Below are 15,352 nucleotides of genomic sequence, written 5' to 3' on the forward strand. Positions count from 1 at the left end.
TGGAAGAGGGGATATTTCTGTTTAAAAAAATAGGTAGTTCATCATGTGGAATAATTTTAGCTCTTGGCTTTTGAAGTGGTTAAAATTGGGTAAGTGGAATATGACAGAATAATTTTTCAGTTTAATTATATTATTTATGTGTTAAAAGATTTTCTGTGTGAGTTTACAATCTTTTTTTAAACATTCTGCTTATGTTGCCTTTTCTGGCTGTCATATGCATGAAGCTAGTGAAGCTGAGCTTTCTGTCTGGAAAGGCAAGGAAACCTCTACCTTAAAGTAAGCAAAACTACGAAAAGTTCCAGGTTTCCTGTGAAATAAACAAATGCAAGCTTTGTTTTCCTCAAAGCTCAGAGGGCCCTAAATGTGACTCAGTTTTAGGCTTGGTCTTTCAGACTCATGAGTTTAGCTATTACAAGGAAGTGGGAGGACTCCGATGCTCTTCTTGGACACTTTTAACTGTAGAAGGGAAGCTTTACTTCACAATGGGAGAGGAGGTATTTCTTTTTAAACAACTTTTTGTTTATTGTTAACCAGCTAATACTATGTTGTAACTTATACTTTGCAGAACACAGATATTTGTTAGGAGGAATCTTTGGTTCTTTTTATAGTGGACATGAAAATAAACTATTTGTATTAGGATCTTGAGCAGATGGGAACTCCATCTCTGTTAAGGAAGAACATATTAAAATAAGGGATTACTCTGGGAGGACATAGTTTGTTCTGCAACTATTTTGTTGTAATTTTTTCCTATTCGGTCAGTTTGGCCATTAAACTTACACAGATGTTTTCAATTGTTATGCTACTTGTTTTCCAGTCTTTTACTCCAAAGAATAGTGTAACTTTGCTGTTCCCATAAGCAGTAACTATTACACCATCTCTCTAGGTTGTATAGCCATTTCAAGAGTTTGCTTTCTAAACAAAAATCTTGTTTTTTCTCCAAAACAATTTAATGTAACTAAAGTTCTTCCTTAGTAGAGAGGGAGCACTTTAGTGTTTGATTTTCTGTGAGGTCGCCTGTGGGGTTTGCTGTATGAATGGGAAAAACTGAAATTGGTAATTTCTTGATGTTGTCATGTCTTTTTTCACTAAAGTAATGAAATCTAAACAGCAGTCATTACTTCATGTAATTGCAAAGAGGATTTGTGCCAATTGATGATGTATGTTATGAAAGTGTCTAAAATACTGAAATGAAACACACCAAATATATTATTTGATATTTTATTTTTAGCAAATAGTTTTTTGTTGTTTGCTTGCTTGTGTGGTAGATCCCTCTCTCTAAATTTGTGCATTTAGAAGTAGAAGTTTGTGAGTTCTCATTCAAACATGAAATGAAATACAAGGTTCCCCGAATAGACTTTTAAGCTTACAGTATGCCATGTGTGTCTCCTCTTCCTGCTTAAAAAAAAAAGTGGGGGGAGGAGGGAGGAGGAAAGTGAACAGAGCCAATATAATAGCTTGATATAGTGTACAGGATGAAATATCTGTAGTCTGATTTAACTATTTGTTGACCAAAGAAATTTAACTGGAAAATTATCCTGACACAGAAATACTTATTTTTTCCCAAATATCCTAAAATACAAGCTTATGGATGAGAGTTACTAAGAACTTAGTGAAAATCTTCCATTAAAAATGTTTGCGGGAGAGAGGAGTGGGACTGTAAACTGCCAGCCAGAGGAACGCCTTTGAGCAATGCTGCTTAAATGGCGACTTCTAGACAGGTATAGACTGTGGTCTGCTGTGTTCTTTCTGTTCTGATACTTACCACACTCTGGCCATCCAAACAGAGCAAAGCTTCGTACACAGAGCTGCCTGTTCCCTTAAAGCTGTCTTTGTGCGAAAGGTGCTTGCTGCAGAGGAAAACTAAGATCACACAATCCTAGTCATTTTCCATTTGTATTCCACAGTCCAGAGCTTCATGCAGAGGGTAACAGATAAGTTCCCGTCAGTTTCCTTGTTCATGCTGTGCCAAACAACTTTATTCTTGGAAGGGCTGGTAAGGGAAATGGACAAGATTGCTAATCATTTTCCCTTACACTTTTTCACTGTATAATTTGCTGCTAATATTTTACTGGCCACTAAAGAATGTTTTTAATAAAAATATCTCCAAAGGAAAAAAATAAAGTTATATAACTAAGCAGGATGGACAAAATGGCATAAAGGGATGGTAAAATGTCCCATAACAAGGAAAGATGGTGGCAGAATAAAGACCCAAAAAAGGAGTAAAAGTAAGAAGGAAACAGTAATGGTGGGGAAAATTCCTTTATTGCTCTGATTACAATAAAACATACCTTCCAAATGTGCAAATATTAGCAGTTTTCTTGGTTGTTGAATTTGTGGTGTTTTAGGGTGGAGTAGGAGGAAACTCCATTAATTGGAGGATTGAGTATGTCAGAAAGGCATTCCACAAATCCTCTGTTCAGGGAGGTGGAGGTGTGGAGAGGGAGGTGTTTGTGACTGAATCCCAGGTAGTAATAATGGTCCATCATGGTTGCAGAGGAGACTGTGAGCTAGGCTAGCAGAACAGTTTATCAATTAACTTTTGAGAATATTATCAAATTTGATTTTATCATTTCTGGCATTATAACTTGCTGTAAATAACTAAATATTCTCATTTTTATTATCATAATAAAGGAAAAAACTGTCCTATTACTTTCTTTTTTTGGTCATTAATTGTAACTTACTATAAGTATAAAAAGAAAGGAACATGGGTAAAACAAAATACAAACACACACACAGCAGAAGATTGCAAAAGGCAGTTTTGTCTGATGGCTTCCCGGAGCATAGAACTGGGAATCAGGAAACAAGGTTTTATTCCTGCTTGTGTCCTCAGTTGCACTGTTGCATCTATAAAATGGGAATGTTTCCCTACCTCACAGGACTCTTGTGAATAAAATCCATTAACAACTGTGAATTGCTCTGATACTGTAGTGACTAAGGCTACGTAAGTATCTTTACAGATAACCCTTTTATCTGCAAACTTTTGAGATATGAAGAAGCTCCTGATACAAAGAAAGAGGGCATCGTTTCTGGGGGGAGGCGGATATAGGCATAATAGTGGAGAGAAATGTATCATCTCTCAATTGAGGGAAAGAATCTAGATTGTTTTTTAAAAAATATGAAAGTAGCAGATGATGTGACCATACAAGAAAAGGAATGGATGGCAGAATAGACACAGAATAAATACCAGAATGTTGCACAAGAAAATATAGTATAATACAAGAACTTTTCTTGGGTTGTGTGACAATTCTGAAGCATTTGTTCTGCAGACTAGCCAAAATTATTGATGCAGAGGTGACCGTAACTTTGTTGATTCCGTGATGAACCAGGGCTCGTAGCTATCTTTAAGCAGCAGCATCCCTTGTTTCTCTCCCAGTTGCACATTCTATTGATGCTGGAATGGGGTGAAAGGAGCCACAACAGCAAATATTCTCAACCTGCTTGATTCCGTACAGCTGCAAATGATGATTAGAACACAGGAGCCCCATTGGTTGCTGTTACAAAAGGAGGATGTTTAACAAAAGAAATCTGTCGTCTGAGCTGGAGGGTGCAATCTGGAGCATGCTAGTTGCTGAAAGTTTATGTTCCTCATGAGAGAGCACAGAAGGATTTAACCCAGGATTTGTAGATTGATTACAGAATACTTCTCAAATGACAGAAAACTGATTCTGAACTGTGTTTTGAATTGCAACCCACAAGTGGTGGACTTTCTAATGAGGGATATACCAAGAGGGGGTATAGCCTTCAGTTGCACGAGTCATCGTCAGTAGAAGTTAGGATTAAAAATATAGAGACAGAGGGAGGGAGGGAGGGAAGGAAGGATATTTACCTTACTTTTCAGATATGTTCTTGTCAGAAATCTGACCTTCCGCTGTCAATCTCCAGTTTGAGTGAGAAAGCAAGTGAGTGTGTACACTCATAGGTTGTTCACATACCTCATTTAGCTGTGTATATTTTTTGTTCCTTTGAGATAAGGCAGCTAGGTGCATGGTGCATACATACATTTAGTTCTGCATTTGCTCTCTTTCATTTCATGTGCTAAAGCTTTTTACTTGTCTGTGATTCTAATATGTCCCGCTTCATTTGCTTAGGCATTATCCACTTAGCTAAACTGTTGGTCTCAATTCTCTGCTTTCACTTTGTCACTTGGATATAATAATCCCAATAATGTCTCTTGGGAGGAATGATTTTTAGATCATTAACAAAAGCAATTACTGAGAGTCTGGCAGCATCAAATGTCAAATTTCAGATTTTACAGATTCATAGATATTTAAAACCAAAAGGGACTATTGATTGTCCAGTATGACCTCCTGCATAACACTGACTGTAGGACTTCCCTGAATTACTTGTGCTTGAACTATAGCTTCAAAGAGAGGATTAGAACACTTCAACAGCCCCATTGGCTGAACTAAAAATGCCTGGGATGATGAATCCATCACATTGGGTAAATTATTCCAATGGTTAATTATCCTCCCTGTTACAAATTTGCACCTCATTTCTAGTTGGAATGATTGGTCCAGTTTGTTTGCTGTTAACCTGGATTGTGTTTGAACTGGCAACTTAGAGGTAAAAGTCTCTGTATGCCTTTAGTTCTCTGAGCTATCCAGGCTTTCAGTCCTCAAATGTTATTTAATTGTCAGGTCTATTGATTAAGAGGTAAGGGGTGTAAAATTAGTACTTACATATTTCCCCTCCTTAGTTGTATGCTGTAGAGTGTATTTTGATTTCTTTGATGCCTCAGACAATTATTTTTTTAAATGTAGTAATTCTTTGACTATGATCTGCATTGATAGCTGGTTAGCTATGTGCTGCTGTTTCTGGTCCTTGCTTCCAACTTCCAAATTGCATTTAAAAAACACCTAGATAGTTTTACCTTCAAACAGTTGCTGAAGTTACTACTGTGATGTCATTTGATTCCACATGAGCAGGTGAGTGTCTGTGGTTCTATCTACACTGCAATTTAAAAATCCATTGCTGGTCCATGCCAGCTGACCTACACTCATGGGCTGAGGGTTGTTTAATTGTGGTGTAGACATTCAGGCTCAGGCCATTTGAAGATGTCTCATTGCAGTTGTAGACATCACCCATGAGACAGTCTCTCTATTTAGATTTCTTCCTTCCCAGTTTGAGAATCTCTGCTTTTATGTGTAACTATAAAATACATAAATGTGAAAGATATAAACTTTACTACTCTGCATAAATCCCAGTGTTTTTACTGATAGCGAGCATGTATAATATTGGGAGTTTAAAATAAAATGTTCATAGAATCGTAGAACACTAGCACTGGAAGGGACCTTAAGAGGTCATCAAGTTCAGTCCCCTGCCCTCACAGCAGGACCAAGCACTGTCTAGATCAGGGCTGGGCAAAACATGGCCCGGGGAGCTGGATTCAGCCCGCCAAGCCATTGGATCTGGTTACAAGCATGGGGCAGGCTGCATTTAGCTGCTATTTATGGAAACTCTGCCCCTGCCAATCAGCTACTCTCCCTGCCTGCGTGGGGGAGCTTTGAACCTCTGCGCAGGGCACAGAACATAGCTGCGCAGCCACTCAGCCGTACAGCCTAGAGGGAACTTTGCCACTTCCTCCCAGCTTCCCCAGCCTGCAATGCTGTCTCTGAGAGAGAGGCAGCAGTGAGGAGGATGAGGGAGGCAAGGGGGAGTTGATACACATGAGGATTCAGCTTTCAAGCAGGCTTTCCGTGCATGCCAGCTCCATGGACTGGCCTGCTCACCCCCTTGCTGTCTCCTACAAAGGCAGAGGGAGGCAAGCAAAAGCTGGTGCCATCTTCTCCCTTCCCCCTCACAAGCTGCCTTTATCAGAGTCAGCAGCATGGTCGGGAAGGAGGGTGCAGGGGACGCTGCTACGAAACAGCCTCTATACACAATGGCCCAGGCTTGCCACAGACGGAAGTTGCTCCTCAATGGCAGTCCCTGTCTGCAGGAGGTGTGAGCTCCCTAACAGCCGTTAGTTCGAGTTAACTTCCATAACCGCTACGCATGCAAACCGCTAGTTCGAACTTAATTCAAACTAGCAGAGCGCTTAATTCGAACTAGGTAAACCTCATTCTACGAGGCCCAACGTCTAGTTCAAATTAAGTAGTTCGAATTAAGGGCTGTGTAGCCACTTAATTCGAACTAGTGGGAGGCTAGCTCTTCTCAGCTTGCCCTGGTGGCCACTCTGGGCACAGCCAGGGAAACTCTTCTGCCCCCCTCCCGGCCCCGGAGCCCTTAAAGGAGCATGGTCTGGCTACGGTGCCCGTGCCAGGTGCAAGCCTGCCAGCACCCAGCCAGCAGACCCTGTACCTGGCACAGCACAAGCCAGCCACCTGCTGCCACCCAGACCTCCACCTCTTCCCAGGACCAAGCTGGCGGCTCCCAGGAGCCTGCCTGGGGCTGCAAGAGGCGGGCGCCCGCCTGGTCTAGTGCAGAGATCATGGACCTCATCCAGGTTTGGGGGGAGGCCTCCAACGTCCATGACCTCCGCACTAGGCACAGGAAAGTGGCCATCTAGGGCAGGATAGCTTCCAGCCTGCCACCAAAGGCCACATGCAAACCCAGGAGCAGGTTTGCATGAAAATCAAGGTGGTCCAGTGAGACCCCCGACCTTGAGCCCTGAGCTTAGAACATAAAAACATAAGAATGGCCGTATTGGGTCAGACCAAAGGTCCATCTAGCCCAGTAGCCAGTCTGCCGACAGCGGCCAACACTAGGTACCCTGGAGGGGATGGACCGAAGACAATGACCAAACCATTTGTCTCACGCCATTCATCTCCAGCCTTCCACAAACAGAGGCCAGGGACATCATTTCTGCCCTCTAGCTAATACCACTCCATGGACCCAACCTCCATGACTTTATCTAACTTCTCTTTAAACTCTGTTATAGTTCTAGTCTTCACAGCCTCCTGCTGCAAGTAGTTCAACAGGTTGGCTATTTGCTTTGTGAAGAAGAACTTTCTGTTATTATTTTGAAGCCTGCTACCCATTCATTTCATTTGGTGTCCTCTAGTCCTTATATTATGGGAACTAATGAAGAACTTTTCTTTATGCACCCTCTCTACACCACTCGTGCTTTTATAGACCTCTATCATATCCCCCGTCAGTCTCCTGTTTTCTAAGCTGAAAAGTCTCAGTCTCTTTAGCCTCTCTTCATATGGGATCTGTTCCAAATCATTTTAGTTGCCCTGAACATTTTAGTTGCCCGTTTCTGAACCCTTTCCAAGGCCAAAACATTTTTTCCGGGGTGAGGAGATCACATCTGTACACAGTACTGAAGATATGGCGTACCATAGTTTGATACTTCCCCTCCTCCTTCTTCCCCTGGCTTTCCCTTTCCAGCTCCCTCCTCCCAGGTTTCCCCTTCCCCTCTCCCACCCTCTCTCTTCCCCTCTCCCACCTCCTTTTCCCAGTCTCCCCAGAGGTTAATCCCCCCTGCCAGTTTTGTTAAAGAGAGTTTCTATTTTTGAACACGTGTCCTTTATTTTGTACATCAGGAAGGGGGGCTAGGTAGGGGTAAATGGAAGGAGGTGAGGGAGGAATGGCGTACGAGCCCCCAATGGGGAGGACTGGGGTGGCTTTGTGGGCTCCTCGGGGTGGAAACTCTCTTGCAGCCCCCCGATTGACACCCTACCCCCCCGGATGGCAGCCTGCAGCAAGTGCTGCCGGGCTGATGGCCGAGTGCTGTGATGTGCTGAGTGAGGGCACTCACGGCACTCCAAGCCAGGACTGCTTTGCTGTCCCTCATTGAGGTAGACAAGCAAGCAGGGAACCCTGAGAACTGTCTGTCCGGGGTGGGGTTTGGGTCCCTTTAAGCACAGCCCTCGGCTAGCAGCAGGTCCACGCTCTAAGTCCTAACCTGATGCCCTGCTGGCACTGCTTCCGGCCAGCCTTAACTTCGGTTCAGGGTCCACTCAATGTGGACATGCTAGTTTGAATTAGCAAAACGCTAATTTGAACTAGTTTTTAGGTCTAGATGCACTAGTTCGAATTAGCTTAGTTCAAATTAACTAGTTCGAATTAAGTTAGTTTGAATTAGTGCTGTAGTATAGACATACCCTGAGGCAGCAGCATAGGGGTGGCAGTCAGGAGCTGGGAAGCTGGTTTTTGAACTGGGTCCATTTGTAGACCAACTCCCACGTACCACCTTGAGTTGCTGCCTCTATTAGGCAGCAGCACAGGTTGGCAAGGGGGGATCCCTGAGAGTGAGGCCAGGAGCACACTGGCTGCTGGCCCCACCACCAGGGACTATTGAATAGTCGTGTAACTGCTAAAATTGCATGCGGTTACATGACTCTTCAATTACACACTATCTAACTTCTAATTTCTAGGGGAATTCATATATGGTGTATTTTTCATACACTGGGAATAATCAATGACTGCATACACAGAATATTACAGCGGCGAGGAGTCCTGTGGCACCTCATAGACTAACCGAAGTGTTGGAGCACAAGCTTTCGTGGGCAAAGACCCACTTCGTCAGACGAAGTGGGTCTTTGCCCACGAAAGCTTATGCTCCAACGCTTCGGTTAGTCTATGACAGGGGAGTCCAAACTTTTTTCAAAGAGGGCCAGATTTGATGAAGTGAACATGCGTGAGGGCCGACCATTTTGCCTGACATTCTTTGAACCATTAAAATTAAATGCAAATTAACTATTTTATGCAAAGTTTATTGCAAAGAGCATACTTTTCATTTCGTCACATGGATGACAAATCTAAACGGGTGTTAAATCACTCTGCCTTCCATATCTGAAGGCCAGATGGAAAAAAAAATCCAGGAAGCTGAAATATATGTCAGGAACATTGTAAAGTACATTACATATTATTGGTAATAAAGGTTGTCTGTCAACTTTTAAGTTCAAAAAATATGAACAGGAACATAACACCAAGTATATATGTTGTGTCCAAATATATTTATAACTGATTTAGACCAACTGACATTAACTGAGATTTTACAATGTATTCATCTCAATACATATGGATTCGTTGGGGGCCTTAAAAGCTAGATCTTGCCAAATTACCTGTGGGGCCATATTAAACCGGAACACAGGCCGCAATTGGCCCGCGGGCCGGACTTTGGACATGCCTGGTCTATGAGGTGCCACGGGACTCCTCGCCGCTTTTGCAGATTCAGACTAACACGGCTACCCCTCTGATACTTGAGAATATTACAGGTTATTACTATTGTACATTTAAAATTATAGAAAAAATGGAATGATACTGGATTACTTGGCAGATAGTCTGTAATCACGCCATGAGGAAGTTATAATGCATTCCCATGACAGAGCAGAATTAAGGCTGTACTTGCAATCTGAATTGTGGCATTTCCTGGCTTTTTAATGCATCTGTGATACCACACACGGTTGTTAGTTTAAATTACTGTATTTGTGAATAACATGGTAAAGTGGCTAGCAAATAATTAATCTCATGGAACATCAGGTTTTACATTAATAAACAAATGGGAACATACATAGTTGAACTCCTTGTTCTAGTAGTGCAGGCTGATGTCCCTTTTTGCCTTCTGTTTATTTTAAAGGTTTTTTTTATGGTTTTAATTGTCATTTAGCATCAGCAAATAAAATACGATAAAATAATAAATGCAGAACTGTTGTTAAGCTGCCTGCATAGTACACCAGCGCAATCATATTATATTTTTGCAACCTCCTGTATCCATTGTTTCTCCTCATTTGTAATATTATGGTTACAAACAGATTGGTGCTGGGCTTGTCATTTTTCTCTTTTAAAGTGTCATGTACTAGAACTGTATAAGTAACTTCTTCCACCAAGATAAATGCTTTTTCTTCCTCTTAACATGTTATTTTGAAGTATCCTTTCAAGTACCTTTCGACATCATTGAAATCTTTCTCTTTGTCCAGCTAATGAAAGAGTGATTTTTTTCACAATAAACATAAATAACCCTTTCCTTAAAAATTCCAAGAGATAAAGCAATTTTGAAAGAGAATTTTTAACCTTTGAAAGCACATGAGCTTGTTCAGTATGCAGGGCACAGACTAGTAATCTTAAGTGCTGATGAAAGATGGAAGTTTATCTTTTTTCACAGAAAGAGAAAACAATGATTAGATGCAACCTTGATGAACAAGCAACTGACACTGCCAGAAATGGAAAACCCCAACAAAATCCTGCTTTGCTTTTAATAATAATCTAATTTGGAGCCCCCTTACTTTTTGCTTTTGTGTTCGCTTGTCTGCTTGAATTCGGGTGTACTAAGTGTGTCTGAAATACAGGAAGCATAAGATGCTCTGACATCCATCAGCACTTTATTTCTATGGCACTGAGTGGACAGAAGGTGACCTGATATGATCACAACCTGTTTAACACAATTTTGAATGAGAATTATAGCACTGAGAAAGTTTCTCTAGAAGGGGATTAATCTAATTTGTCAATTTTCAAGTTCTTATAGTGAAAATGGCCTCAAATGTTTCATGTTTGTTTAAATTTCAAAAGAGAATTTTAATTGTGTTGAATTAAATACGTTTATGTATTTCTTGACATCGTTAGCTATTTTGTGTATATATGCTTGGATTTTAAAATTGTTTGTCTCTAAAATATCATACGTGCCATGCATTTAGTCTTCAATGAAGTTAAAGAGCTTTGACTTTGAAGAAATTTGGTTTAGAAATAACAGAGAGCGTATTGCTTAAAATATTCTATAATGTGATTACTATTATGCTGTCTCTGTGTGTAATCCTGGTCTTTAGGACGTTGATGAGAGTTTTGCTTATTTACTTCCATATGGTCAAGATTTCATCTTAAAAGGCATTTCATATTTGTGAATTTATTACCTTTATTAAATGATTTCCCCAGAGAAGAATCAAGATATCAGTGTTCCATTCATTTTCCATGCAGTCTGAAAACAATTTTTTAAAATCTAGCAGAGATGTGTAGTACAAAGTGACAGTAATTCATAACTTGTATATAGGTTGTTCATATGATTCTTAATCTGATGTGAGAACAAACTGCAATTCTACAGGAAAATTCAATCTAATGGTGTATGTGATATTGGAATATTTTTAGATTCTACTATTAGGGTGTATCTAGACTACAGGGTTTTGTCGACAAAAGTGGACTTCTGTCAACAAAACTATACCTGCGTCTACGTTGCCATTGACTTCTGTCGACATAGCGTCGACAGAACTCAGCAATTTTGTCGACAGCTGTAAACCTCATTCTGTGAGGAATAACGCCTTTTGTCGACAGAGTTCTGTTGACAGAAGGCGTTATTGCATCTACACTGTCCTTTGCGTCTACACTGTCATGTCGGCAAAGTGGCTTGCTTTGTTGACAGAACTGGATGTAGTCTAGATGCTCTTTGTCAACAGAAGCTTTGTCGACAGATACAAAAGCCTGTAGTCTAGACGTACCCTTACAGTGTAATGGAGTTAGGCCCTAAGGCAGAAAGGGCCATAGAGAAGTTCTCCAGGTGGCTAGAGTGGCACGCAGGAAACCAGACAATCGGGGGCCAGGAGGGAATATATAAGAAGCTGAAGGACTAGAGGCAGCTGAGTTATAGCTCAGGCCTGTAAGGGAGAAGTGTGAAGGGCAGGAATGGCCGGCAGAACCAGGGACAACTTCCAGTGGAGCTGTTGAGAGACAGATGGACCTGAAGGGTAAAACCCTGAGCTAAGGGTGAAGGAGTTGTCTCCAGGAGGGGATGCTCTAGAGGTACCAGTTTTATTCAGAAAGAGGCAACAAACTGAGGGAACAGCATCAATCAGAGACACTCTACAGAGGGTATTGGGACGGGCCCCTGTGAGAGGCATACCCCGGAAGGGCTTTGTGATTGCACAAGGAGTGTGACTCGGCCAGAGGGCTGAGTAGCTGCAAGGCTTTTAAAACTGAAGCAGTGCAGGAACCTGCACTTGGCCAAATGAGGGTGCTCACTTGAGATGCCGATAATCTGGTTTTACCTATCTGTAAAGGGATGGTGACATACTTTAAAAATATGTTTTATTTATTTTCATGCTGTACTCAGTGAAATCTCTTCCTGGAAATTAGAAAATAAAACTTGAAGTATGTGTGAGTCTGTAAGTGCAAGCAAGATTGTTTTTTTTTTTTTTTTTTTTTTGAACAGCAGGTGTCCGCCTGGGTCACACATGCATTCTGTGGTGTCTCGCGCTCCCATAGTAGGGCATAAAGAGTGGGACAACCACAACCCTCCCCAGTTCCTTATATTCAACTGTGACAGCAGGTCAGAGCCTGGTGACTATCCAAGTCACTAGTTCTTAGTTTTAGCTACCCATTCTCAGATATCTCCCTACAGACCTTTATTACTCTCTTTCTCTTCCACATATGACCACGGTGATCAGTATTGACCCATCTGGATGGTTAGACGCCCCGTGGACAGACTCCACCTTACAGGACTACTTAACATGACAAATTCTAAACCTGTGGGCTTCCAAATCTGTCTGTCTTGTGATGAATTAACTCCCCTAAAAGACAAGCACAGCAAATGTTTCTTCTATTTCGGAGCATTCTATGTACTGAGTAGATGTCCGGTGTGCCTATCATTCTTCTTTGGGACATGTGAAATGTCTTGAAACTCCATGAAGGTCTCATCATACACTGAGGAGATGAGTTCTGCAAGCAGTTAAACCAGTCTTATCCAGCAACCTGTCTAGCAGATGAGCAGTGCCAAACGTGGGCCTTGGGAAAAGACCTGGCACTAGTTCTGATGTCCCAGACACTGAAGCCGACCATGGCATAATCAGCACTGACGCCAGCACCAGTGATTCTGGTACCAAAGTCTGGTATTGAGTTTGGAACTCACTACACTGTACTCCCATAAGGAAAGGCCACCTGGAGGCTCTAGAGATGAAACAGGCCTCACATGGTGTCAAGTACGGGTGGTGATCAGCAGCCCCCAACACAGACTCACTTCTCTGGTACTAGTGCCAGTGGCAGTGATGCACCTCTCATTGTCAATGCCTGCGCCCCTGAGAGATCTGTACTGGTACCAATACAAGCCGCAGTATATACATTGGTGATGCCCTTAAAGGAGGTGCATTCCTCAACACCATCACCATGGCAAATGTTCTGCCCCTCTTCAGCGATCTCTGAGGTTAGGTGTACATTGCAGGGAGATCTGCAGCTTTCCCCTCAGGCTTGATCTGGCCAATCATGTTCCAATTATAAGCCCTCCTGGGCCTATTTGGAGAACAAACTCCCCACCATCATTTCTGGTGAGACCACTCAGAGCAGGGGTTTTCAAACTTCGGTCCAGGACCCACCAGGGAAAGCCCTTGGCGGGCCTGCATCACTTTGTTTACTCTAATGCTCGGCAGCCACAGAGCCTTGCGTCTCCTCGTTGGCTGCAGTTTGACATTTCCAGCCAAGGGGAGTGGCAGGGCTTCATGGCTGTGGAGTATTAGAGTAAACAAAGCGGCACCAACCTGCCAGGGGCTTTCCTGGCGGGTCTATGACCCACGTTAGATACCCCCTGACTTATAGCACAAGGAAGAATCAAATTTAGGGAAAAAGCAACATCAGCATCTTACCTTCAAAGAAACTAAAGTAATGTCTAGTCAGTGAATGAATCAGCATCCCCAGCACTGGTACTGCCAGATGACTGTCTTTTCAGGAGATTGTTGAGGATTGCTGAGACTCTGGAGAAAGAGCTGTCAGTCAAAGCAGAGAAATCTTGCAAGCTGTTTGACATCTTGTCAGTTTCTAGTCTAGCCAGGATCACTCTCCCCCAGGGCTTGCTTGTTGACTTGACTTTCTGGTGAAAAAATTGTACTTCTCTGCCTTCTTACAGCTGTGTGGGGCTAAGTGCCAGATCAGATCTTACTGGTAGGGTTGAGAGATACTTTCAGAAAAAATCCTGAACATGTGGGAAAAATTGGTTGAGCAAAAAGAGAAGAAAAAAAACCCACCAAGGGACCAAACTTGTTGCGGGGGAGGGGGAAGGACCCGCCTGACACAGCAGGGGAAAAATGTCCCTGCCAGCCTTCCATCCGAGAAAAACAGAAAATACCGGACACTTTGCATGTCTGGTATTTCTGGTTTTTTTTTACCAGACAGAAGACGCAATTACCGGACTGTCTGGGCGAAAACCGGACACCTGGCAACTCTGCTTACTGGCAGAGTGTGACTTTTTAAACTGGGACAAAGCAATGCCTTTCCTCTTGAAGCTTGTGCATGGCAACAGGGAAGAGGTCAGACACATAATTGAGGCTAAGTGGTGGCTAATACATCCACATAGGTTAGTGGTCACCACCCAGTAGATCAGGATCTACTGGTAGATCCTGTAGCCTCTGACATGATCCTGACTGGTTTGATCAGGAGGCTATCAAATGCCAGCACTTCAGCTGCCCCTCCCTCCCCAGGAGCCTCCTGCTTGCTGTGCAGAGTGGGGGGAGGCAGAGCAGGGGTTTGCAGACGTCAGTGTGTCCCTCTTTCCCATGTAGCTCATCTCCACAGAGAAAGGATCCAAGGGGACATGACAGGGCTCTGAATGGAGGGAGCTTGCTGGCTGCTGCTCCTATGACTGAACATGTTCAATATACTTCGAGGCAATGCAAGTCTGTCACTCTCACACACTCTCTTTCACACTCACCTCCTGACCCAACAGCTACTTTTAGTGGTGGTGTTAATACTATTACTTCATTCAAAAGTGTTATTTTAGGTTTTTCACTGGTCTTTGTGGTTTGCTGTCCAACCTAGTGGCACTTAGACCACTTAGACTATGTCTACACTCGCAGCTTCTTGTACGAGAAATATGCAAATGAGGCTAAGGGTGGCATATTTCTGAGCCTCATTTGCATACCTAATGAGCTGCCATTTTTGCCGAAGAGGCTCTTGTGCCAGAAGGAACTGTCTACACTGTCCCTTCTTGCACAAGAAAAACCCTCTTGCGCAATGCCGTTATGCTGAGGCAGTATAGACAGCTTCTTTTGGTACAAGAGTCTTTTCTGCAAAAATGGTGGCTCATTAGGTAAGCAAATGAGGCTCGGCGATATTCCATATTTAGCCTCATTTGCATATTTATTGCGCAAGAAGCTGCGAGTGTAGACATAGCTTTGCAGAGAAAAAGAACGAGATTGGTCAACAGCCTTAGCTGAGGGCCAGCTGGCTTTTAGTTCAAGCAGTAGAGGCCCATGTACTAAACTCCAGAGGTCTCAGGTTCATTTCCACCTTTTGGCATTACATGTGCATTTCATAATTTTTATTTCTCTCTTATGCTTAAATTTAATTTGTTGAGTAGTGAGTTCTAAAATGCCACGCCTGTCATGGCTGAAGTAATTATCCCCAGGGCAATTTCTTTTTCAAAATATATCTAGGTTTTTTATTTCTAGGGGTTGTGCGCATCTTGCACATTACCTCGATATTGGTGCACATAACA

The 15,352-nt window shown here is 42.6% G+C and overlaps 1 protein-coding gene across 8 annotated transcripts in view; it reads left to right on the forward strand.

The window, feature by feature from the left end:
- The window catches only part of SH3KBP1 (SH3 domain containing kinase binding protein 1), a 327,120-nt gene that overhangs the window by 197,258 nt on the left and 114,510 nt on the right, over positions 1-15,352 (forward strand). The window contains exon 1 of one of the 8 annotated variants that reach the window (XM_014572955.4): positions 145-494. The exons of the other annotated variants lie outside the window; for them this stretch is intronic. Within the exon in view, the coding sequence (XP_014428441.1) occupies positions 483-494 (12 nt within the window). The 5' untranslated portion in view covers positions 145-482. Of the gene's footprint in view, positions 1-144; positions 495-15,352 lie in introns of those variants that run through there. 8 annotated transcript variants of the gene reach the window in all.

This window comes from Pelodiscus sinensis, chromosome 1, assembly GCF_052426305.1.
Source record: "Pelodiscus sinensis isolate ZL-2025 chromosome 1, ASM5242630v1, whole genome shotgun sequence".
Lineage (NCBI taxonomy): Eukaryota > Metazoa > Chordata > Testudines > Trionychidae > Pelodiscus > Pelodiscus sinensis.